General features: G+C 38.2%; 1 protein-coding gene and 1 pseudogene across 15 annotated transcripts in view; one reads left to right on the top strand and one right to left on the bottom strand.

The window, feature by feature from the left end:
* Positions 1-27271, top strand: part of STAG2 (STAG2 cohesin complex component) — a 145341-nt gene that overhangs the window by 40927 nt on the left and 77143 nt on the right. For 8 of the 15 annotated variants that reach the window (XM_012475352.2, XM_012475315.2, XM_064361294.1 and 5 more), the window contains exons 2-3: positions 23698-23837; positions 26998-27076. In XM_012475352.2, the coding sequence (XP_012330775.1) occupies positions 23794-23837; positions 26998-27076 (123 nt within the window). In that variant the 5' untranslated portion in view covers positions 23698-23793. Of the gene's footprint in view, positions 1-22545; positions 22612-23697; positions 23838-26997; positions 27077-27271 lie in introns of those variants that run through there. The other 7 variants (XM_012475322.2, XM_064361273.1, XM_064361289.1 and 4 more) reach the window with 2 other exon arrangements.
* Positions 5476-5875, bottom strand: LOC105733129 (transcription elongation factor SPT4-A-like; annotated as a pseudogene).

Raw genomic sequence — 27271 nt, 5'->3', positions numbered from 1 at the left:
CCAATAAAATTTTATTTTAATGCCTGGTCCATATTCAGATTTCTCCAAGTATTCATAAACATCTATCGTAGCTGGTTTATCCAAACCATACTTGCATTGAATTTGGTTTCTCTCTCCCTCCCTCCTCTTCCCCTTCCCCCTCCCCTTTCTCTCTGTCTTTCCCTCTAAGACAGGGTCGGTCTCTGTCACCCAGTCTGGAGTGCAGTGACATAATCATAGCTCACTGCAGTCTCCCAGCTTGTGGGCTCAAGAGATTCTCTGGCCCCAGCCTCCCAAGCAGCTGGGACTATGGATGTGTGCCACCATGTATGCCTAATTTTTTTGTTGTTGTTGTTTGAGACAGTCTTGCTCTGTTGCTCAGGGTGGAGTGCAGTGGTGCTGTCTTGGCTCACTGCAACAACCTCCGCCTCCTGGGCTGAAGTGATCCTCCCGCCTCAGCCTCCTGAGTAGCTGGGACTAGAGATGCATGTCACCATGCCCAGCTAAGTTTTGTATATTTTGTATAGCCGGGGTTTCTGCATGTTGCCCCGACTGGTCTTGAATTCTTGGCCTCAAGCCACCCACTTTGGCCTCCCAAAGTGTTGGGATTATAGCCATGAGCCACCCTGCCTGGCCATAGTTTTTTATTATAACTATTTTTTGTATCGACAGGGTCTTACTATGTTGCCCAGGCTGGTCTTGAACTCCTGGTCTCAAGTGATCCTCCCATGTGAATCTGCTCTCTTAAGCCTCAACCGTAATAACCTAGCACAGCCCATCCTCCTTTTATATCATCTACAGTCACGTGCTGAATAATGACGTTTTGGTCAATGATGGACCACATACTGCATGATGGTCCCATAATATTATAATGGAGCTAAAAATTCCTTTCACCTAGTCATGACATAGCCTTTATAACGTTTTAGTGCAGTGAATTTCTCATGTGTTTATGGGGATGCTGGTATAAATTAACCTGCCCTGCCAGTCGTATAAAAGTATAGCATATACATTTATTTACAATACATAATACTTGGTCATAACTATGTTACTGGTTTATATATTTGCTATACTATTTATCATTATTTTAGAATGAACTCTTATAAAAAATTGTGATTGGGCATGGTGGCTGATGCCTGTAATCCCAACATTTTGGGAGGCTGAGATGGCAGGGTCAGTTGAGCCCAGGAGCTTGAGATCATCCTGGGCAACATAGTGAGATGCCATCTTTACAAAAAAAATACACAGAAAAATTAACCAGGCATGTTAGTGCATACCTGTAGTCCGAGCTACTTGAGAGGCTGAGGTGAGAGGATTCCTTGAGCCACGAAGTTCAAGGTTGCAGTGAGCAATGATCATACCACTGCAATCCACCGTGGGTAAGAGTGAGACCCTGTCTCAAGAAAAAAAAAAAGTCAACTGTAAAACAGTCTTAGGTCCTTCAGTGTGTATTCCAGAACAAGGCACTGTTATCATGACAGATGGCAACTCTACATGTTACTGTCCCTGAAGACCTTCCAGGAGGACAAGATGTGGAAGTGGAAGACAGTTACATTGATGATCCTGACCCTATGTAGGCCTAGGCTAATGTGTATTTGTGTCTTGGCGTTTAACAAAAAAGTTTAAAAAGCAAAACAAAAATTTTAAAAATAGAAAAAAGCTTATAGAATAAGGAAATAAAGAATTTTTTTTTTTTACAGCTGTGCAATATGTGTTTTAAGGTAAGTGTTAGGAGTCAAAAAGTTTATAAGTTTTATAAAGTAAAAAAGTTACAGTAAGTGAAGGTTAATTTATTATCGAAGAAGGAAAAATTATTTTTTGTGAGACGGAGTCTCGTTCTGTCACCCAGGCTGGAGTGCGGTCTTGCAATCTCGGCTCACTGTAACATCTGACTCCCGGGTTCAATCAATTCTCCTGCCTCAGCCTCCCAAGTAGCTGGGACTACAGGCGCGTGCCACCATGCCTGGCTAATTTTTTATATTTTTGGTAGAGACGGGGTTTTACCATGTTAGCCAGGATGGTCTCGATCACTTGACCTTGTGATCCACCCGCCTTGGTCTCTCAAAGTGCTGAGATTACAGGCGTGAGCCATCATGTCCGGCTAAAATATTTTAAAAAATAAATTCAGTGTCTCCTAAATGTACAGTGTTTATAAAGTGTGCAGTAGTGTCTAGTAATGTCCTAGACCTTCACATTCACTCACCACTCACTCACTGACTCACACAGAGCAACTTACAGTACAGCAAGCTCCATTTGTGGTAAGTACCCTATACAGGCACATTGTTTTATCTTTTATACTGTATTTTTACTGTACTTTTTAAGATTTATATATGTTTAGATACACAAATACCATTGTGTTAGTTGCCTACAGTATTTAGTACAGTAACATGCTGTATAGGTTTGTAGCCTAGGACCAATAAGCTATACCATGTAGCCTAGGTGTGTAGTAAGTAGGCTATACCATCAGGATTTGTGTAAGTATACTCTATGATATTTGCACAACGATGAATTGCCCAATGATGGATTTCTCAGAACTTATCCCCATTGTTAAGTGACACGTGACTGTATATTGAGGTATAATTTACATACAGTAAACGTCACCCATGATGTATGCTCCCTTGTAACTACCCACCACAATCAAGATAAAGAAACATCTCTGCTGAGTATGGTTGCTCACACCTGTAATCTCAGCACTTGGGGAAGCTGAGGCAGGACGATCTTTTGAGGGTAGGAGTTTGAGTCAGGCCTAGTCAACAAAGCAAGACCCTGTCTCTACAAACACACACACACACACCCACACACACACCCACAGAATATTAGCTGAGCATGGTGGCATGCAGTTACTGAGGAGGGAGAGTGGCTTGAGCTTATGAATTTGAGTGAACTGTGATCTGTGATCATGCCACTGCATTGTAGTCTGGGTGGCAGAGGGAGACCCTGTCTCATAAAAATCCGAAACCAAAAAAACCCATCTCCATTACCCTCAAGTTTCTTCTTGCCTCCTTTCTATCAAGGTAGGTTAGTTTGCATTTTTAATAATTTAGAATTTAATATAAGTAAAATCATACAGTAGTAGGTACACTAAAGTCTTCATATAATCCCAACTCTGGGAGGCCAAGGTGAGAGTGTTGCTTGCACTCAGGAGTTATTGGTTGGAATACATCTTAGGTGATTTTGTATATTTGATGTTGTATCTTACCTGTAGATACGTTAGTGATGATAAAGTTAATTCCTGGCTCAGGGTGGTAACTATCCAGTTCTCTTACTGTACTGCTAGGTTTTCACCTTGTAAGTAGAAAATCATCTGTGTGATGTTACTTGGGAACTAAAAGATGGCCAGTTCTGCAACAACCATACACCTGATCACCTGATTTATTTATTTATTATTTTTATTTTTTTGAGACAAAGTGTTTCGCTCTTGTTGCCTAGGCCAGAGTGCAATGGTGCAGTCTCAGCTCTCTGCAACCTCTGCCTCCCAGGTTCAAGCAATTCTTCTGCCTCAGCCTCCTGAGTAGCTGGGATTACAGGCATCCACCACCACATCGGGCAAAAATTTTTTTTCTTTTGTATTTTTAGTAGAGATGGTGTTTCACCATGTTGGCTAGGCTGGTCTTGAGCTCCTGACCTCAGGTGATCCACCTGCTTCAGCCTCCCAAAGTGTTGGGATTACAGGCGTGAGCTACGGTGCCCGGCCTCACCTGATATTTTTAATAACAGTTGCTAATCTTGTTTGTATCACTGATTTCATTGTGAATTATGGAATAATTTCCAAAATCACTCATTCTGTATTCACTGGCTTCTTTAAAGGAGTTTTCTTTCATTAACTGAGATTGTTTGTTACCTGTAATATAATTCTTTTTTTTTGTTTGTTTTTGTTTTTGTTTTTTTGAGACGGAGTTTCGCTCGTTACCCAGGCTGGAGTGCAATGGCGCAATCTCGGCTCACCGCAACCTCTACCTCCTGGGTTCAGACAATTCTCCTGCCTCAGCCTCCTGAGTAGCTGGGATTACAGGCACGCGCCACTATGCCCAGCTAATTTTTTTTGTATTTTTAGTAGAGACGGGGTTTCACCATGTTGACCAGGATGGTCTTGATCTCTTGACCTCGTGATCCACCCGCCTTGGCCTCCCAAAGTGCTGGGATTACAGGCTTGAGCCACCGCGCCCGGCAATTCTTTTTTTTAATTGAGACTGAGTTTTGTTCTTGCCACCAAGGCTGGAATGCAATGGCGCGATCTCAGCTCACTGCAACTTCCGCCTCCTGGGTTCAAGCGATTCTCCTGCCTCAGTCTCCTGAGTAGCTGGGATTGCAGGCGCATGCCACCATGCCCGGCAATTTTTTTTTTTTCTTTTTTGTATCTTTAGTAGAGACGAGGTTTTACCTTGTTGGCCAGGCTGGTCTCGAACTGTTGCCCTCAGGTGATCCACGAGCCTCGGTCTCCCAAAGTGCTGGGATTACAGTTGTGAGCCACGGTGCCCAGCCCGAAATATAATTCTTAAGGAAAAGGTAAGGTAAATACTTAATTTTTTCCTTTAGTTACTAATTTTCAAGTTAAGGTATGAATTTAGTAACTATAATGATAACATGGATTTGTCCTTTTATCTCTTTTTTTGAAGTTTATTATAGATTTTTATTGGTTAATATATTTTAATATACTACAGTTAAGTGTATTTGTTTTTGATGTATTTGAAAAATGAGTTTATATTGTTATTCCTGATTAAACATTTTTTGGTTTAACTTTTTTTATTATGGTAAAATATACGTGACATATCCATTTGAACCTTTTCTTTTTTTTTGAGACGAAGTTTCACTCGTTACCCAGGCTGGAGTGCAATGGCGCGATCTCGGCTCACTGCAACCTCTGCCTCCTGTGTTCAAGCAATTCACCTGCCTCAGCCTCCCGAGTAGCTGGGACTTCAGGCGTGCGCCACCATGCCCAGCTAATTTTTTTATTTTCAGTAGAGATGGGGTTTCACCACGTTGACCAGGATGGTCTCGATCTCTTGACCTCGTGATCCACCCTCCTCGACCTCCCAAATTGTTGGGATTATAGGCGTGAGCCACCGCACCCAGCCTCATTTGAACCATTTTTAAGTGTACAGTTCAGAAGCATTAAGTGCTTTCACATTTGTTGTGCAGCCATTACCACCATCCATCTCTGGAAGTTTTTCCGTGTTTTAAAACTTTCTAGAGGTTTGTATTTATTGACATTTGACCTAGAGTCTTTCTCACCGGCAAGGTACAGCCCTGGGCAGGAGTATCAGCATCCTGCTCTCTCCTCAGTTCTGTTAATCCACCAACCCTAATCCCTCCTAACCCCACTCATAGTCCAAAGAAGATAAAAAGTTCAGGGACATGATGTACTACTCTCTCAACAGTCTGCTGAGTCTCAGAGTTGGAAGGTGGGAAGTATTTGAAGTTCTGCCCATTTAGTTCCAGGACAAAAAATAGGCAGAGGCAGGAGGTAGAAGGCAAAAATGCTGACACCCCTACATCTTCTTAGGTCTTTATGGCTGCATCTCTGGATTTATAGACCACTTCTCTACTTTTCAGCTCCCACAGGATTCCTTGGGGCAGGCAACTGGTGACTGACACCGCCTACATACCTGGCTTAGTTACTGACTTGCTGCCACTTGGCGACCTAGGTGTCCTCTCGACTCATCACCACAATTATTCCATCAAAGGAATAGTTGGTGTAGTCATATACCCTCTCTCAGTTACCCTTAATCTGTAGATATACATCACAATTTTCGGAACCATCATATTCAAATTGATCTATAATCTTGACCAGCAAGTACAGGAAACAAGCCCACAGATGCCTCATGTCCTTAGGTACCATGTCCAGGGTAGTCTTCTTCCAGAACCTTTTCATTTCTCTTAACTGAAAGTCTATACCCATTTAGCACTAATTTCCCATTTTCCCTAGCCCAACCACCATTCTACTTTCTCTTTGAATTTGACTGCTAGGTACCTCACATATATATTCCTATTTAGTAGAATTATAGACTATTTATCCTTTTGTGACTGGCTTATTTCACTTAATTCTGTCTTCCAGGCTCATCCATGTTGTAGCTTGTGTCATAATTTCCTTCCTTTTTAAGGCTGAATAATTTTCCATTGTGTGTATGTCCCATATTTTGTTCATCCATTCATTCATTCATTGATGGATACTTGAGTTGCTTCTGTCTTTTGGCAGTTGTGAATAATGCTGTACTTGAGTTGCTTCTACCTTTTGGCAGTTGTGAATAATGCTGTTATGAGCATGGGTATACGAATGTCTGTTTTGAGTCCTTGTTTCACTCTTTATTTTTTTTTTGAAACGGAGTTTCACTCCTGTCAACCAGGCTGGAGTGCAGTGGTGCAATCTTGGCTCACCACAACCTCCGCCTTATGGGTTCAAGCGAGTCTCCTGCCTCAGCCTCCTTAGTAGCTGGGATTCCAGGCGTGTGCCACCATGCCTGGCTAATTTTGTATTTTTAGTAGAAACTGGGTTTCCCCATGTTGGTCAGGCTGGTTTTGAACTCCCAGCATCAGGTGATCTGCCCACCTCGGCCTCCCAAAGTGCTGGGATTACAGGCATGGACCACCGCACTCCGCTAAGTCTTTGTTTCAGTTTTGTGCATGCTATTAAAAATCTTAAAGTTCTTTGCTTTCTGCATTTTTTTCTTTTCTCTTTTGTCCTCTGTTTTACTCCATTCTTAAAGTTTTATCTTGGTATAATAATTAATGGAATGTTGCAGAATTAGGAACAAAGTCCCATGTGTTCTTCACTCAGTTTCCCCCAGTGGTAACATTTTCATAATTATAGTACAATATGAAGACAGGGAAATTGACATTGGATAGTCCACATAATAGGTGTCCCTTGATATCTGTGGGGAATTGGTTCCAGGACCCTCGATGATATCAAGGGTGCTGGATGATACCAAAATCCATGGATGCTCAAGTTTATTAGATAAAATGGCATAGTATTTTCACGTAACCTATACACATCCTCTCGTATACTTTAAATCATCTCTCAATGACTTATAACACCTAATATAATATAAATATTTATATTGTATTGATTTTATTTGTATTATTTTTTATTGTTGTTATTTTTCATTGTGTTCTTTTTGCCCTGAATATTTTCTATTTCTGGTTGGTTCAATCAGCATGGGGAACCTGTGGATTTGGAGGGCTAACTGTGTTTCATTCAGATCTCACTAGTTTATACATGCACTCATTTAGATAACTATGTTTGCATGTTTTATGTGTATAATTCTGTGCAGTTTTATCATGTGTAGACAGGTGTAACCACTACCACTACAGAACTGTTCTGTCATCACAAATATCCCTCACACTACTCATTTAGTTACACTCACCCTCCAACCCCTCCTCTCCTTCCTCTATTTGATTTCTAATATCTGTCAACCACTAATCTGTTATTCATAATTTTGATGTTTTCATGGTGTCATGTAAATGAAAATCATACTGCATATAACTGTTGAGATTTTTTTTTTTTTGCATTTAGCATAATTTCCTTGGGATCCATCCAAGTTGTTATATTTCAATAGTTCATTTCTTTCTATGCTGAGATGTTAGTCTGTGGTACCACAGTTTGTTTAACCATTTACTCATTGAGGGTTATTTGGGTTTGTATTAGTTTTTTAGGGCTGCCTAACAAAGTACCACAAACTGGGTAGCTTAAACAACAGAAATGTATTGTTCTGGAGGCAAGAAGTCCAAGATCAAGGAGTTGGCAGGGTTAGTTCTTTCTGAGAGAGAATGTATTCTGTGTCCCTCTCTTAGCTTCTGGTGGTTTGTTGACAGTCTTTGGTGTCCCTTTGGTGGTAGAAGCATTACTTCCCATCTCTGCCTTCATTTTCACATGGTGGTCTCCTTGTGTGCATGTCTGTTTCCAAATTGCCGACTCTATTAAATGAGAATACCGCTCATATTGCATTCCTCCCTAAGGACTTCATTTTAACTTGATAACTTCAGTAAAGATCCTGACTCCAATTAAGGTCACATTCTGAGGTTACTGGAATATAGGACTTCAACATATGAATGTTTGGGAGACACAAACCCATAGGGAGTTGTTTTCAGTTTTTGGCTATTACAAATGAAGGTCCTATGGATGTTTATGTATACGTTTTTATGTGGACATAGGTTTTCATATCTCTGGGATAAATGCTCAGGTATGAGATTGCTAGTGGTTATGGTAAGTGCATGTATGGTTTTTAGAGAAACGTCTAAGCTCTTTGCCAGAGTGGCTGTAATTTGCATTTCCACCATCAGTGTATAAAAATCAGTTTCTCTGCATCCTTGCTATCTTTTGGTGTTGTCACTATTTTTTTTTTTTTTTTTTTTGAGACAGAGTCTTATTCCGTCACCCAGGCTAGAGTGCAGTGGCGTGATCTCTGTTCACTGCAACGTCCACCTCCCAGGTTCAGTCGATTCTCCTTCCTCATCACCCACAAAGTAGTTGGGATTACAGGTGCCCGCCACTGTGCCTGGCTAATTTTTGTATTTTTAGTGGAGACAGGGTTTCACCATCTTGGCCAGGCTGGTCTTGAACACCTGACCTTGTGATCTACCTGCCTCGGCCTCCCAAAGTGCTGGGATTACAGGTGTGGGCCACTGCGCCTGGCCGTCATCTTTTTATTTTGGCAATTCTTACAGGTGTAGTGATGTCTTGTGTTTTTTTTTTTCCTTTTTTTTTTTTTTTTTTTTGAGACGGAGTTTCGCTCTTGTTACCCAGGCTGGAGTGCAATGGCGCGATCTCGGCTCACCGCAACCTCCGCCTCCTGGGTTCAGGCAATTCTCCTGCCTCAGCCTCCTGAGTAGCTGGGATTACAGGCACGCGCCACCATGCCCAGCTAATTTTTTTGTATTAGTAGAGACGGGGTTTCACAATGTTGACCAGGATGGTCTCGATCTCTTGACCTCGTGATCCACCCGCCTCGGCCTCCCAAAGTGCTGGGATTACAGGCTTGAGCCACCGCGCCCGGCCATGATGTCTTGTGTTTTTAATTTGCATTTTCTTCTATTAAGTTTAACATGTATTTTAAAAGTTTATTTGCTAACTATCTCTGTTATACTTACTATCTTGATTCTTAGTATCATTAACATGATTGCTTGCTTTTTCCTATAGTATAAAGAAAATAACTTCAGAAAAGCAGAATTAGTGTAGTAGACAACAGAACTATTGTATAAAGTTTAATTTTCTTTTCTTTCTTTCTTTTTTTTTTTTTTAAGCTGTAGTGCAGTGACCTAATCACAGCTCACTGCAGCCTTGTACTCCTGGGCTCAAGCGATCTCTCTCTCTCTTTCTCTCTCTCTCTCTCTCTCTCTCTCTCTGTCTCTCTCTCTCTCCCTCCCCCCCCCTCCCCCGCTCTCCCTCTCTCTCCCTCTCTCTCCCTCTCTCTCCCTCTCTCACCCTCTCTCTCCCTCTTTCTCTCTCCCTCTCCCTCTCTCCCTCTCCCTCCCTCCTCCTCCCTCCTTCCTTCTCTCCTCCCCCCCATTCCTCCCTCTCTCTCCCTCTCTTTTATTGTAGAGACAGGTCTCACTATGTTGACCAGGCTGGTCTCAAACCACTGGCCTCAAGCAGTCCCCCCACCTTGGCCTCCCAAAGTTCTGGGACTACAAATATGAGCCAAATGCTTTAAATTTTCATCTATTTTTTTTTTTTTTGTCCTTAGAATTCTTCCCACTAAGGATAAGCAAAGTGTTGTGTTCTGAACTCACTTTATATAAGTACTTTCTCTGTATGCTTGTGTTGTTAATTTGATGTACATGCTTAGGCTTATTTTACCAATTTGTCTTCAATTTCAGAATTTTAAAAAATTTAAAAAATTCTGTTTCTATGACAGTGACATAACCTGAAAAAATTCAGTTTCATTTGAATGAATATGTCATTTTCCTTATTCAAAAGTTAAAATTATATGCAAAGGTATATATGAAAGTCTTCCACAGATTCCTTCCTCCTATATTTCTTTTATCATCCCTCCTCCTTGCAGACAACTTGGAAAAAGTGTTTGTTGTTAATCCTCTCAGTATTTTTTTGTGCAAACAAATGCATCCATTCATATACACGTACTTATTTTGTGAAAAGCATCACACTTATTAACATAATTTGATGTAAACTTGGATATTAAGTAGCAGACCTAACAGAATACTTTCAGAGTTGTGTTAATGCTGTTTTTTTATATTGTGAGAGTTGAATCTGCTACATTGATTTCCAAATTATTTTGTGATCTGTAAGTTATGATCAGTGTGAGATAGTAGGTTCACTAGTAACTAAATTCAAGTATGTAACACTGGAAAAACTCTGCTTGTTGCTTTATGACTTTGGACAGAAAAACAGGTGAAATTTAGTTGAATACTTTGTAAATTATGGTTAGCCAAAGTAGGTGACACAGGACTAACCTGTGAAAGGGGACATAATGAAGTAAAACATTCATGTAAAATGACGTGGTGATGGTTTATTTGGCAAACATAATCAGAATAGTTTATATGCAGTAGTTGAAGGAGAAAAGTTTTTCCCTTTCCTAGTTGCAATTTATTATATTATTATTATTAATTTTTTAGAGGCAGGGTCTTGCTATGTTGCCCAGGCTAGTTTCAAACACCTGCGCTCAAGTAATCCTCCTGCCTCAGTCTCCCAAAGTGCTGATTAGAGGCATGAGCCACTGTGCCCAGCCCTTAATTGCAATTAATTTATTAGTCAGGATAGCTGAGCAAAGTCATTTATGGTGAGTGAGGAGACAGAGGAGAGGGAGATTGTGTTTCATGATGAAAAGATCATTTTGAGTATTTTTGCCAAAATAATAATCATAGAAATAAGATGGAGATCCTTGCATATGAATAATCTTCTCAGTCATGTTGTTCTTAGTGCTGCTACGTTATTTCGCAGATAACTTTTTGCCAAGAGGATTATTATAACACATTTTTTTTTTTTAGGAAGAGTTTTCTAATTGAGAAGTTTCTTTCCTAATGACCTAACAAATAAAATATTGTTACAATAAACTATGTCATAACGGCAAAGTTGCAATAACTATGAATCTGAGATAGTTTCAAGTTCTCTGTAGTAGAACGTACTTTCAAGTCTATCCAAAACAAAAACGTTAGCCCTAGTATATATTTGTTTTTAATAATGTATTGCTCTTAATATTAAATATTTGCTGAGTCATTATTTTGCCTCCTTTCTTAGCATCTTGATAGTTCTTTTGGGGATATTGAGTTTGCAGGATGCTTTAATGTATTTGTTGTGGTTTAGAAATAAGGCAGTCTTTTGGTCGTAGTTCTAGGAAAGGTTTAAAAACTTCAGTCATCTTAGAGCTCAGATTGAGTTGGTCTGTTTGGCTGGCATGCTAAAGTGTATGAAATATGCTCATGAGTGTATAGAGGCACTGAAAATGGGATAGGTTAGAGGGCAAAATGTGGGAGTCCCCTAATGATACCTGGCACTAACCTCTAACCAGATAGATAGATAGATAGATAGATAGATAGATAGATAGATAGATAGATAGATATCTCTTCTTACTGGATCATATTTATGCTGTATGCTCCCTCTCTCGAGTTTAATTCAATCAAATGTTGCATTTTACGGTAATTCCTAAATCTTAGTATCATCACATGAGGCCATTTAGTATGCTAACCCTTGAATGCAGTCTGCTTGCATTGCTGCTGGAAGATTGTGTTTTACCCTGGCTTTAAGTTGCATGCTTTTGTGGATAACTATGAGACTTGACTTGTACCATCATATTTTGAACAAGGGAAAGAAATGTTGAACATTTGTTAAATGGCTTCCAGTGACAGTTTTCATACTCTATGGTGAGCAACTTTAAAAATGTAGGGTTAGCGTTGGTTGTTCAACCTAGTGTTTCCATGTTTTTTGGAAAAGCTAGATTATTATATTTTGCTGTAAAGTTAACAAAAGCTTTGGTGCATTTTACCTTATTGAACGGGAGACAAAAATCTGTCAAAATATTCTGAGTGTAGATATCAATGATTAGTATCTTAATTTACAAAATGACATCTGAATAGATCAATAGTTATATGGTACACGTATGCTTGTTTAGTAGAAAGGTGTTCTCAAATGATCAATAAAGATTTAAGTAAAATCCTGTGAGTTAATACCATATGAGGGAAACTTCCTTGATAAAAGGGGTTTCAAATTTAATTTTTTATTGTGGTAGACAACAACATTTACCATTTAACCATTTTTTAAGTCCATAATTGAGTAACGTTAAGTATATCCAACTACTGTGAAACAGATACACAGAAAGTTTTCATCTTGAAAGCCTGAAATACTATACTTATTAAACAACAATTCCCAATTCTCTCTTCCCCTAGTCCCTGGTAACCACTATTCTGTTTCTATGAATTTGACTACTTCAGATACCTCATAAGTAGAATCATACAGTGTTTGTCTTCCCTGCACCCCCCAAGACGGAGTCTTGCTCTGTCAAGCAGACTGGAGTGCAGTGGCGTGATCTCGACTCATTGCAACCTCCGCCTCCCAGGTTCAAGCAATTCTCCTGCCTCAGCCTCCCTTACAGGCTCCTGTGCTGTGCCTGGCTAATTTTGGTATTTTTAGTAAAGACGAGGCTTCACCATGTTGGGCGGATTGGTCTCAAACTCCTAACCTCGTGATACGCCCACCTCAGTCTTCCAAAGTGCTGGGATTACAGGCATGAGCCACTGCGCCATGCCAGTATTTGTCTTTTTTTGTGACTGGCTTATTTCATGTAGCATAATGCCCTTAGGGTCCATCCATGTTGTAGTGTAGTACAGATGTTCCTTCCTTTTAAAAAGTGAGTAATATATTTTATGTATCTACTACATTTTGTTTATCCATATCTGTCCTAGTCCATTGGTGTATTTGTCTTTATGCCAGTACCTCACAGTTTTTGATTACTGTAGCTTTGTACAGTAAGTACTCATTTAGTGCCATTCTTAGGTTCTTGGAAACCTGGACTTTAAGCAAAACGATGTACAGCAGGTCCTTGAATAACAAGAATTTGTTCAATGTTGTTTCGTTATAATGTTTATGAGGAAAAAAATTGGTTTCATTATACATCATTTTGCCTAACATTGGAGTTTCCAAGAACCTGTTGGTGATATTGAGGACTTTCTGTAATATGCTTTGAAATTAGGAAGTGTGAGTCCTCCAACTTTGTTCTTTTCTTCCCAAAATTGTTTGGACTATTTGGGGTTCCTTAAGATTCTATATGAATTTTCAGCTTAATTTTTTCATTTTTGCAAAAAGTGCTGTTGGGATTTTGATATGGATTGTGTTGAATCTGTAGATTTCTTTGGGTAGTATGGACTTCATAACAATATTGTCTTGCATTTCATGAACACAGGATGCCTTTCTATTTATTTGTGTCATCTTTCATTTCAGCAGTATTTTGTAGTTTTCAGTGTACAAGTCTTCTGCCTCCTTGGTTAGGTTTAGTCCTAAGTATTTTGCGCTTTTTGATGCTGTTGTAAATGGAATTGTTTTCTTAATTTCCTTTTCAGATTGTTTGTTTTATATACAAGAATTTTGTGTGTTGATTTAATATCCTGCAGCTTTATTGAATTTTTGGTTATTAGTTCTAAGAGTTTTTATGTGTATGTAAACTTTTGGATTTTCTACATATAAAGATTGTGTCATCTGGGAACGGAGATAATTTTACTTCTTGCTTTCTGATTTGGATGCCTTTTATTTATTACTTTTCTTGTCTAATTGCTTTGACTAGGCCTTCCAATACTATGTTGAATAGACACACGGTGGGAGTGGGCATCCTTGCCTTGTTCTATATCTTAGAGTAAAAGCTTTCAGTCTTTTACCATTCAGTATAATATTAGCTATGGGCTTTTGACTTTTATTATGTAGAGATAGTGTCTTAGTCCATTTTCTGTTCCTTACAATAGAATATCTGAAATTAGGTACTTTAAAAAGAAAAAGATTTTATTTCTTACAGTTAAGGAGGCTGAGAAGTCCAAGTTTGAGGGCCCACATCTGATGACAGTCTTCTTGATAGTTGGAACTCTGCACAGTTCCTAGGTGTTGCAAGGCATCACATGGCAATGGGACTGAGTATACTTGCTCAGGTCTCTTCCTCTTGTAAAGCCACCAGTCCCACTCTCATAACTCTGTTAAATCATTAACCCAGTAATCCATGAATGGATTAGCCTATTCATGATGGCAGAGCTTTCCTTACCCAATCACCTATTAAAGGCCCCACCTCTCAATACTGCCACATTGGGGATTAAATTTCCACACGAGTTTTTGAGGGGACAAATATTCCAGCCATAGCAGGTGATTTTTTTCTAGTTTTAATTTGTTGAGTATTTTTTTTTTTATTTTTTCCGAGCCATCCTCCAGGCATGTTGAGTATTTTTTATAGTGAAAGGGTTTTGAATCTGGTCAAATGCTTTTCCTGCATCAATGAAGATGATCATGTGGTTTTTGTCCTTCATTCTGTTAATGTGCTGTGTTACATTGATTGATTTTTGTATGTTGAAGCAGTCTTACATTTTAGCAATGAATCTCACTTGGTCATGGTGTATGATATTTTAAATGTGCTGATGAATTCTGGTTTGCTAGTATTTTGTTAGGAATTTTCGCATCAGTATTCATCAGGGATATTGGTCTGTAGTTTTCTTATAGTGTCTTTTTCTGGCTTGAATTTAATTTTTAAAATGTAATTTGCATGCTTTACTCTTTGCCTAGGAATGTTTAAGATTAGAGAGAATTAAAATAATTTTAGAGTACCACATGTGTCTCCTGTTGTCACCACTGTGTGGAATTACCAAGTGAAGAATCCAACTCTTAGATCTGAAATGTGAATTGGGAAGTACCTATACTGCGTTGACAAACTGAATTGTGAAAGCATATTTGATTTCTGAACTTGAATATGCATATAATTCAAGCCTATGAATTGTGTACTGTGGTTGTTAGCTGAAAGGTTAGTGGGTTATATCAAGTGACTGGTAATGCTAAGTATTTTAATAAGGTCAGCTAATCAGAAGTGAGAGGAACAAAAAAAATTGGACATGTGACATGTATGTATTGTATAGTCATGCTAAAATGAAAAAAGAGGCATTGAATATTAATAGTCACCACAATTCTAAATTTCAGGTTAAAATTTTTCATTCTCTATAAAGTGGTTTATTTTTCACATTGGTTTTACTGTTTTCAGTCTGAATTGTTTCTTGGTTACAGTTCTATCTTCATCATCATGCAAATTATTAATAAACATTCAATAATTCATTGAAATACTTTTTACCACCTTGAGTAAATAAATGTGGAAACTTTTGATATACTCTGTTGAGAGTATGTGAAATGAAAATTTAGATTTCCTCCAACACCAAGCAGTATTATCCTGTGTTCATCTACTCTTCTATATCTGCCTTTTCTTGAAATTTGCCAGTGAGCCAGTGATGCCCAGTGTGAAATGGTTTAGGTGGCAATAATATATTGTGCTTATGTCATGCTGTATACCATTTATAAGCATTAACACATGAATTCTTGTAAATTTGATTTTTGGATCTGGATATTCATTTCTACCAGCTAATATGGTCTTACTGGAAATATTGACAGCCACTACACCCTGTTGTAATTACCCAGGTTTATTTGTTATGTCTTCATGTCAAAAATTTACATCACAAGTTACATCACAAAGTTATGTAATAAGATGGAGATGTATTCAGACACACACACATACCAGTCCAGAAAGCTAAATTTAGAATGTGGTATTCAGATATAAGTGAAATGAAGAGTGGGTATAGACAGTATTTAAAGAAAATCATTAGCTGTTGACCTTGGCAGACTGAGAAATGATTTTAAGGTGAAAGTATATGATAAAACAAGTATTTTATCTGTTTTGAGATTTGTCTTAGGATAGAGCCCCAGGTATCGTCTACAGTGCAGCTTATTAGGGGTGACTGGGGAAAGAGTAGTCTTGGAATTAGATAGCAGATATGTATCCAATATGTCAACTATAATATGGTATCCAGTGTCTAGCAGCAGCCAGTGCCAGTATGGTCAGACAGATGAGAGTGCAGTACTGTGGCATTCAGGTTAAGGCAACTCGAGACAAATGGAGACTTTAGGGTGGGTTTATGGGCAGGATTCTAGTTCCTGGGATGGAGTGGTAGATGGATTATAGTGGGAACATGTCAGATAGGGTAGGATCTTTGGGTGATTCAGGTACAGGTTACAACTGAGTACTGAGTACGAGTTGGCTCAGCAGGAATAGGACATGAGCCTTTTCTTTTCTCCCTCCAACCCCCAAACTAAGGGGGACGCTAAGTTCACAAGGTGTGCTAGGTTTTCAACAGACTTAAAAACTGGTCATCAAGAACTGGGACAGCCTGAGTATGTAGGTTTGTCAAGGTGATTGCAGTTGTGGTGGTGGCTTGAGTCACGTTTTGAAAGTATTGGGGAAAGTGAATAGACAAGGAAACTAGGAAGATTGCTGAGCACCTACTATCATACACTTAAAAATAGGAGGAGAACAGGTGGATGTTTCCCGTTTTGTAAATTTTAGTTTCTGGCTGTGTGTAGTGATGCCGTATTTGTAGACTGTCCCAGCTTGCTCCTTCCCCTTTTCCTGAAAATAAAAGTTATTTTTGCAGTGTTGTGGCCTTCGGCCTGTTTAATTTGTCTGCTTAGTTATTTTAGAAAGGCCTTTTACTTTGGCCTCCCTCAGTCCTTTAGATATATGTATGTATAATTTTTTTTTTTTTTTTGAGACAGAATCTCGCTCTGTTGCCCAGGCTAGAGTGCAGTGGCAAGATCTCAGCTCACTACAGTCTCTGCCTCTCCGGTTCAAGTGATTCTCATGCCTCAGCCTCCAGAGTAGGTGGGATTACAAGCCTGTGCCACCATGCCCAGTTAATTTTTGTATTTTTAGTATAGATGGGATTTCTCCACGTTGGCCAGGCTGGTCTGGAACTCCTGGCCTCAAGTGATCTGCCTGTTTTGTCTTGACCTCCCAAAGGGATAGCAGGCATAAGCTACTGCACCTGGCTTGTCCTTTATATTATTTTATATGTATATGTATATGTGTGTGTGTGTGTGTGTGTGTGTGTGTGTGTGTATTTGGTGCCGTGACTCGGATACGAACCTTTATATTATTTTTAAAGTTTGTAAGTGTATATTTCCTAACTAACAGTAGGAAATATACACAGGGTCATTCATCTTATGTATGCAGATTTACAGGCATGCCTTCTCTGGTTTAACTGTTTGTGTACCAGAGCAGGGACTACCATTAGGAATTCTGTAGGAGTCCATCCAGTTTTGTGTAAAAGAAAAGATATTTTCAAATGATAGATGTGGTAGCTGTACTGTGAGTGTGTTATCAAGAAACTTTTAGGTTTAAGATCGTACTTAGGGCTAAGTACACATGATCGTTGCTTGGTTTGACATACTTTTCACGGTGTCGTTTACTTAGAATACTATAGCACAAATTAGGGAGATTAACAGAGGGAGGACAAATACCTTTTGGGTAAGAAGAATTTTTTAGGGGGGGTGGGGACGGAGTCTTGCTCTGTCATCTAGGCTGGAGTGCAGTGGCGCGATCTCAGCATTCTGCAACCTCCACCTCCCAGGTTCAAGTGATTCTCCTGCCTCAGCCTCCCGAGTAGCTGGGATTGCAGGTGTGTACCACCACGCTTGGCTAATTTTTGTATTTTTAGCAGAGTTGGGGTTTCACCATATTGGTCTCGAACTCCTGACCTTGTGATCTGCCTGCCTCAGCCTCCCAAAGTGTTGGGATTACAGGCCTGAGCCACCACACTCGGCCGAATGTTTTTTTTTTAAAGATTGTTCCCCTTTATAATTTCCTTTTTTGTGGTAGCAATAAGATTGTAAATAAAAAATTTAAAAATCACCCACCCTGATATGTTACTGTTTTCCTTTGCTTCTTTTTTGTTGTTATTATCATGTCCATTTACCCACGTTGGTACACAGTTATAAATAGTTTCAGTGTATGAATATTATGTTAATTACATTGATGTACTTTCAATGGTACTTGGTCAGATGAATTTTTAGTATTTAGAAACTAAAAATAGCATTTAGTATCCCATATTTCACTGGGATGGGGAGTTGGCCATGTCAGTAATTTTTTTCTGTGTCTATCAGATCTTGACACAACATTTTTTCTTTTAGAATTATATGTACTTGTCTGGGTGCAGTGGCTCACGCCTGTAATCTCAGCACTCTGGGAGTTTGAGGTGGGCAGATTGCTTGAGCCTAAGAGTTCAAGATTTGCCTGAACATGGTGAAACCTTGCTTATACAAAATACAAAAAAAATTAGCTGGGTGTGATGGTGCTCACCTATAGTCCGTGGATAGTTGGACATTTTGGTAATTCCTATTTTTAAGTGTCTGTTTTATAGTGATGGTGGCATTTTAGAAGGGTGTATGTGTTTCCTGGATGTGATCCTTATATACAGAAGTATGTGACCCTTTTAGGAGAAGTGTTAAGATAAGTGTGTGAATTTGCCAACTTTTAGCAATTGAATATTTCTGCATTTTTAGTGAGAGAATTAACATACCGGCTACTTAAATGTCCCCCTCCCCGGTGATCTCCAGTAATATATTATGGATTCTGAGGAACCTTGTTAGTAATGGCTTTGTTGGTAGCTTTTTATTTTTTGTTTTGAGACCACTTGGGATTGAATTAAAGACCTGTTTTGTTTTGTTTTGTTTTGTTTTGTTTCGTTTTGAGACACAGTCTCACTCTGTCACCCATGCTAGAGTGCAGTGGCTCCATCTCCGCTCACTGTAACCTCTGCTTCCCTGGTTCAAGTGATTCTCCTGCCTCAGCCTCCCAAGGAGCTGGGACTACAGGTGTGCACCACTGCACCCAGCTGATTTGTGTGTGTGTGTGTGTGTGTGTGTGTGTGTGTGTGTGTGTTTTAGCGATGGGGTTTTACCATGTTGGCCAGGCTGGTCTTGAACTCCTGACCTCGTGATCTGCCCACCTCAGCTTCCCAAGGTGCTGGGATTACAGGCGTGAGCCACCGCACTCAGTCCCTCAAGACCTTTAAAACAATAATTCTTTCAGAAAAAAAAAATTAAATGATATCAAAGAAAGATATTAGGATGGGTTCTGTGTGTGCTTTTATTTTGTGGGGGGTACTTTTGATGAATGTAGGAAGTCATTCTTTTTTAGAGTTGCAAAGATACAAGCATGACCATAATTTTTACATGCTTGTATTAATATGCTGTAGTAACAGGTATCTGACAGGTGTTTCTTGTTGTTGAATTTAGCTTGTAATCTAAACTTTGAGGAACAGACCATAAACATATACTAATTATAGATAACCTGAAAAGTTATGGTGATTAAATTTCAGCTTTTAGGTCTGTTTATATTAAAAGCAGTGTTACTTGAATTTAATGTTTAGAATTAGAAATACCTGATCATCTCTTACTTTTTCATTTAATAATTAACAGCCTTTAATGGCAGCATATTATGCATGTGAACCTATATTTACTTTAATATGTATTGTTCAGCCTATCTGCAAATGGAATTGTCTGGTTTTCGGTAAGGAGAAGCAGAAGCTGGTTGTTGCTGGATAAGTTTTTTCCCAGAAGGAAAATAGTGATTGAGACTTAATGCAAATTTTACTTCTGTGCTTTATACTCTAAAGCTGTTGGAATGTTAACTCTTTTATGGTAGGTATAAAAATTGGTACATATGATAAAAACCTCAAAGTTTTTTCTAGACACTAGGTGAGAGCTCCACCTTGTGATCTTTGAGCATATTTTTTAAAAGTTAATAACCTACAGTAGTCCAAAAATTTTCTGGTGAGTTTGATTTTTAAACTCATGCTTTTCTTTGAGCATTACATGTTTTTATAGTTTTGGGGGTTAGCCAGCTGAAGTGAAATGGTATTAAGCACATTCGAAGATACTATGAATTTGTTAATGTAAGTCTATGGGGGAAACAAATTGGAGGATGGATGGATGGATTGGCAGAGTCTTACCCCGTTGCCCAGGCTGGAGTGCAGGGGTGTGATCATGGTTCACTGCAGCTTCTACCTCCTGGGCTCAAGCAGTCCTCCTGCCTCAGCCTCTCAAGTAGTTATAGGACTATAGGTGTGTGTCACCATGCCTGGCTGATTTTTAAATTTTTTGTTGAGATAGGGTCTCATTATGTTCCCCAGGCTGGTCTCAAACTCCTGGGTATAAGCCATCCTCCCGCCTCAGCCTCCCAAAGCGCTGGGATTGTAGGTGTGAACCATTGTGCATGGTGTGCAACTTATATTTATATGCAGCTGTAGACATTTAAAATAAAGATAGAAAGATTCTTAGCTCTTCACGTAGATTAAAGTTTACATTTAAAAACTCCTAATCCCAACTCAACCATTGGGTTACTTCCCTTCTAAATTACAAAGCAACTTTAATATTTATAATTTTTGTTGAGCTGTGTAATTTTGTTGAACTGTTTCTGTGGCAAATAAGTCATTTAGAGAATGGCTAAAATAGTAAAAACTCTGATACGTGGAATTTAGCATTCTTATATTTAATAATATTAAGTGGCAAGTAGGTACCTTCTAGTAGAAATAATACTTTGACGTTTCTTAACAGGTATTATGAACAGGGATCATTGTTCTCCTGTTCATTAGTGTATTCGCATTGCTCAGCATTGCATTTGGCACATGGTAGATACTTTTACTTGGTTGGGTGAATTTTCAATATTTAGAAACTTTAAAAAAATCGTATTTCACTAGGATAGAGAACTGGTCAGTTCAATAATTTTTCTGTCTATTAGACCCTGACATAAGATTTCTTTTTCTTTTAAAAATGTGTGTACCTGGCTGGGTGCAGTGGCTCATGCCTGTGATCTCAGCACTTTGGGAGGCTGAGGTGGGGTGAATTGCTTAAGCCCAGGAGTTCAAGACTAACCTGAGCAACATGGTGAAACCCTGTCTCTACAAAATAAGAAAACATTAGCTGGGCCATGGTAGTATGAGCCTGTAGTCCCAGCTACACAGGAGGCTGAGATGGGAGGATCGCTTGAGCTTGTGGAGGTCAAGGCTGTAGTGAGTTGTGATTGTACCACTGCATTCCAGCCTGGGTAACAGAGTAAGATCTTATCTGTCTGTCTGTCTCTGTTGATTTTTTATATACATATAGCACATGTGCACGTGCGCGCACACACACATGCACACACGCGCACATCTTGTCTTGAGAGACATATCTTACAACTTGAGTTTTGCTTTTGTGTTTGCTTTGGTTTCTAATTACGAAATACATGTTAGTATAGCCTATGCTTTACAAAATAATTTGAACTGGGAAGACTTTTTTCTTTTACACTAGAAATTAATTTTGTGCTATTTAGAAGAATCCAGTATGTCATACAGTATTCATTTTATTTAGTATTCTCTGCTTTTCAGAGCTGATGCATTCTTTATGTTCATTACCTGTGATTCCTTAGGCGACTATATTTAAGAACTATCTTTAAAGTCTTCTTAGAAACTATATTGAAGGAAAGCAGCAACTTTGGTTTTTATGAAATGCTCAGAGAGGCAGATAGATACAGCAAGGATCACATGACCACTTTATTTTCATCTTGCTGTGTAGATGATCTGACCTGTTTGTTAGAATTTATTAGTTCTGTGCCTGTCCAGTTCCTTTTAAAGAAACAAAATGATTTTCTTTTATAAATAAGTTATCGTGTTAGGAGATGAATGTGTGTCCTACATATGATGACAAACTTCAAAAAAGAAAACATTAACCAGATGTGTTAGTGAGTGCCTATAGTCCTAGCTACTCAGAAAGCTGAGGTAGAAGGATCTCTTGAGCCTGGGAGTTTGAGGGTACAGTGAACTATGATCGTGCCACTGCACTCCAGCCTGGGTAACAGGGAAAGGCCCTGTCTCAACAAATACAATATTTTAAAATTTCTTTATGTTCGAGAGACAGTCTCGCTCTGTCACCCAGGCTGGAGTGCAGTGGCACCATCTCATCTTACTGCAGCCTCCACTTCCCAGCCTCAGCCTCCTGAGTGGCTGGGACTACAGGCATGCGCCACCACATCCGCCTAATTTTGTATTTTTAGTAGAGATGGGCTTTCACCATGTTGGCCAGGCTGGTCTCTCGAACTCCTGACCTCAAATGGTCTGCCCACCTCGGCTTCCCAAAGTGCTGGGATTACAGGCATGAGCCAACTGCGTCTGGCCAAAAACAAGATATTTAAATCTGAGTATCTTTCAGACAAAAATAAACTCCAAGTGATGGTATATATTATTTGATTATTCAGGATTTAATTTGTGGGTTATTCATTCTTGTTTTTCCTGTTACCTCATTTGTTATTTTGCTGTTCACAAAATATAAAATTAATATTTTGCTGTTTTAGCTTAAGTAAAGTAAGCTAGGAACTGCAGTGTTTTGAACTTTGTATATTAATTACATATTAGCCATTTATGATGTGTTCTAGAGGTATAAAGTCATTAAGAAAAATTGAGCTGTTTCTTGTGTGATGTCTAACCTATTGGGAGAAAGCATTAGGAATTTGTCAGTGTGTTATATTTGAGCATTTAGTATTAATTGGATATGTTTAACCTTACCTGCTTTTTCTTTAGGTGGCCACCGAGTACTAAATTGACTTGGGAATAAAAGAAAAACATAAAGAAAATTATAAGAGAAAGGTACACACAAGACTAAGAGCTTTAGACTTCAGCTTCAGCCTGTTTTCTCCTTTCTTCTTTGGTCTTAGGTTATTTTCTCATTTAGGAAATGCATCCTTCACTTTCAAAACATAGACATAATACCCTTTCTATCTGCCATTCTTGCATGTACTTTGGTCAAAAATGGCATTTATCTGTTGTTCATATGACATTGGCGTTTAAATTGATCCTAAGTTCCTTGAGGGAGTGGAATAGGTCAAATCTAACATTGTTTTCCCCTTCTCTTCTCGACACAGTGTTGTTATCATGAAGTGATTATTTACTTAGTAAGCCAGGCTTTGGACTGTGTTTCCAGGGTAGGAAAACCTGTTTTTAAATTGTATCTCAGGTTTTTTTATTAGTTCTTTTTAACTGTGTATGATATCAGTGAAAGGCTGTATTTTCAGGCATCTCATATTCTGGTTTAAGTTCTCATAGGGATTTCAGAACCAGCAAGAGTCATATCCTGTTCCTATTTAGGATGTATTAATGTTTATGTACATAGTGCCAGGCAGAGAATCACAAGAAAATTTAAAAACAATTGTTTTACTAGCTTCTTTTTTTCCTATGTGTTATTACTGTGGGGCTACAAGTGTTACAACAAATCCATATCTAAAATAAGCAGTCAAGGCCGGGCATGGTGGGTCTCACCTGTAATCCCAGCACTTTGAGAGGCAGAGGTGGGTGGATTACCCGAGGTCGTGAGTTCGAGACCAGCCTGGCCTACATGGCAAAACCCCATCTCTACTAAAAAGACAAAAAATAGCTGTGCGTGGTGGTCCGTGCCTGTAATCTCAGCTACTTAGGAGGCTGAGGTAGGAGATTCACTTGAACCCAGGAGGCAGAGGTTGCAGCAGCTGAGATTGCGCCACTGCACTCTGGCCTGGGTGACAGAGTGAGACTAAGTCTCAAAGTAAAAGAATAAGCAGTCAAATGCAAGGGAATGAAATCCTTATTTACTAAAACACATTAGCAGGCACTGGGGAATTTAGCTTTTGAGTATGGATATCCTTTTTCAATATTTTTGGTGTGTTTATAGTAAATAATGTCATTTTCCCCTTTTTTAAGGAATTGTCTTAGAAGAAAGAAGCAAGCCATCATTTTACCCACGTAAATATATGAATATATTTCTGACATTGAGGTGTTCCAGAAGATGATAAAGAAATGATAGCAGCTCCAGAAATACCAACTGATTTTAATATACTACAGTAAGTAAATTATAGTCTGATAATTTTTAAATACTTGTTTATTCCACAAAATGGGGAATGCATTAACTTCGATTAAATGTCCTTCTGCTTGAGAAGATCTGATATATAAAATAGCTTGTATGCTTTGCAAGAGTTTATATCAGCACCCATCAAGGTTCTATAATAGTAATCATTCCATTTTTTTGTTGCTGTGTTTTAAATTTATCTTTTAGTTTACATGCTGCACAGTTTATTATTTTTTTGTTGTGTAGTTCTGAGTTTATACTTGGTTTTGCAATAGCAACTGTTTTGAGAGGGCATTATACAGTTCTTAAAAATTAAGTTTTCTCATTAGTGAGGAATATGTACCACGTAGTAGTAGTAATATTTAGGATGTAATGTCCAATTTCTGTTAAAAAATCAAAAGATGATTGCAGAAACCAGTTACGTGTATATTGGTCCATAAAGTGATTTCAACATAGGTATCCTCTTTACTCTCATCTAAACAGCTAACTGTACTCCTTATCAGCTTTTATTCTAATAATTTCTTGGTTTTGAATGATTTTGAACTACTCTATGTAACAGTGATTTTCATAGTAAGCTACAGTTTCATGAGTTGCCTCAGTGAAAAGTGAAGTTTTAAATTGCCTGTGAATCCCTTTATTTACCCACCCCCACCACTGTATTTTTTATTAGGATCTTTATTAGACTTGACTTGAAAAGAGAGTTTACTTGCTAAAAATTTTGAAAACAACAGACCAATACCGTTGTACATAATGGCAGCCAGCGTCTACTTTGGGTCGTATGTAGATTTTTATATTTTTAATAATTTTGTTTGTCTTTGGTGGAGATTTTGAGGCTTCTGGGACCTCATACATTCAGGTTCCCACAAAACAGCGTTTTTAGTGAGGATTTTATGTATTCTAAGTGTAATATCTTTGTAAAAGTTAATTGTTACCTTTGTTAATATTAAGTGTTCACTGTATACAGGATGTTGCATTGGATTCTGTGAGGAATTAAGTTAGGTACTTCCTGTTGCCTTTATGAATTCATATTTTAAAGATATAAAGAGAAGATTATGAAGTTTCTTATATACTTGATTAGAGACTATTATAAAGGTTTGTATTATGGACTAGACTATTGACTGTTAGACTATCTCAAATAATTAGGACCTGAAATAGGATAATGAATAAAAGGGAATTGATGTTATAGGGGTAGAACAGAACCAGCATTTGATTGGGCATGTGGGTTGGAGGGCACAGTAAAGGAATGGAAGATTCAGTTGTGTGATAGATGACTCATGATGTTTCAGATCACTGAATAGTTGACACACTATGTTTAATAAACGTAAATGTTACCTCACCTAGGTTAGATTTTGTTGTTCTTTCGATCTTAAAAACACAGGATAGCATTGAAGAACCGCTTAGGAGAGTATTTCTTTTCTGGTTGGGAGTATTTTAGACTTCCATTCTGATTACTTAAGCTTACTTCAGAAGGTTTTTCAGTTAGTAACCAAATCGCTAGTGGTTTACTCTTAGTTGGGATAGCTTGGAGATGAGTATTAAGAGTATAATTGAGCCCTTGATTACTCTGGCCATTGGAGCATTGTGAAGATTTTCTGCAGACTTAAAGCAGTTACTTAGCTCTCTAAGAGAACTGGTGTCCCACAAAAGGCTTGGGAAGAAACAAATATTATTTATACATCAAGATATTTTACATTTTCATTGTTTTTTTGCAAGACCATATAGACATGTGAAAAGATTATTGATGACAACAATCTTCTTAAGATGTAACAGGCATGAGCTTCAGGGCTAATATTACAGTAGTCATTCAGTTTTTGGTGCATTAACTCGGGAATGGTATTTATTACAGGCCTTTCCTCTCAGCATTGTAGCATATAATTAGGATTGCCACCACCTTCCATACATTGTTTAAATTACTTTATAGGTAAGTGCTATAAATAGTAATTTTTTTCCTGCTAGCATCTTAATCATTATTTTAGATTTATGAAGTGGTCCTATCTCACAGCCTCTGCTACCTCATAGCCTCTGGGCAACTGGTTATTGTAGCAATAAAATGGAAATAGAAGAAATCTAGATTGAGAGTAAGTTTTATAAAGATAGCCTTTCACTTTGATTCCATTTATTTTAAGCAAATCTGGTGCTAGGTTTACACATTTTGGATGGAAAAACCTTTATCTTTTATGGATGTGGCTCAATTCTAAAATCCAGTGTGACCCAAATACTAATATAAGTATGCTTTGCTTTAAGCATTTAAATGAGGGTATGTTACTACTATTTAGATAGACCTCATGTTTACTCATATAGAAAGTATCACACATGTTTATTTAAATCAGTCTGCTTCCATATGTTTGTAAGAAAATCCAGTTTATACAAACTAGACTTACCCCCACCCAGAACAAGGGACAGTTGTTTAGGACTGTAGATTCATATGTTGGAGACTGTAGAGACTTTAGAGATTTCATACTTTCCTGCATATACATTATTTATATATGAGAAGATTGAGGTTGTCACTTGTATAAGATCCACAGTTACTTAGTACCAAAACTGTTCTCCTAACTGTAGCTCATCACCTCTTTACTTCATGAAGGGTATTGATCACTTAGCATAATTCCCTAGTGTATTTCAAATGATTTAGTTTATAAAAATGTTTTATAAATACCCTTTCAGAAATGCATGTTTTGTATATTGACTCACCTAGATTTATGAATATTTTTCGAGTGAGGTAGGAGAGGTCAGAGGATCCATAATGATAAAACTCCCTAATAAAGTTCCTCCAGTGCCTAGTATTAAAATAGTTTTTACTCAGCACTATGGTCTTTGAACCAGAAAATGGAACCAGCCATTACATGGAACACCACAGTTCCTAGGGTTAAATTTTGAGACCCACTGGATTAGTTTTATACTTTGATTAAAAATTAACAAAAATGTTTAGATATTTATACTTTAGATTTTTTTTATAGTTGTTTATGTAATCTTGTGTGTTTGGTAATGTGCTATAATATGATATTTTGGGGAAACATCTTAATTACTTATAATGCTAATATGAAGTTTTGTAATGAGTTAACCAAGCCTTTATTTTAGAAAATCTGGCAAAAATTAGAAACGCAATATAAATTGCTAAGGAAGGTTTTAAATTATTGCTTATCTTTCTGTCACAGGGAGTCAGAGACACATTTTTCTTCTGACACAGATTTTGAAGATATCGAAGGAAAAAACCAAAAGCAAGGCAAAGGCAAGGTATGTATCAAATATGTGACTTTATTTTGATTCTTAAGATCTCTCACACAGATTTAGGTTATGTCTCAGATAGTTTAGTCTTTTAAAAATGGGTTTTTAAGGGGGTGGAGGCTGACTGGTATGGTAAGCCTTCTGAATAAATGTAGTCCTTTTGTCTTCTAGACCAGACAGCTTTTGGGATCTCTTTACGCTGCT

Source organism: Aotus nancymaae, unplaced genomic scaffold (genome assembly GCF_030222135.1).
Source record: "Aotus nancymaae isolate 86718 unplaced genomic scaffold, 86718_ANA_hifiasm-v0.15.2.pri h1tg000004l, whole genome shotgun sequence".
Taxonomy (NCBI): domain Eukaryota; kingdom Metazoa; phylum Chordata; class Mammalia; order Primates; family Aotidae; genus Aotus; species Aotus nancymaae.
The sequence above is the reverse complement of the archived record's forward strand: the minus strand, read 5'-3'. Positions and strand labels throughout refer to the sequence as shown.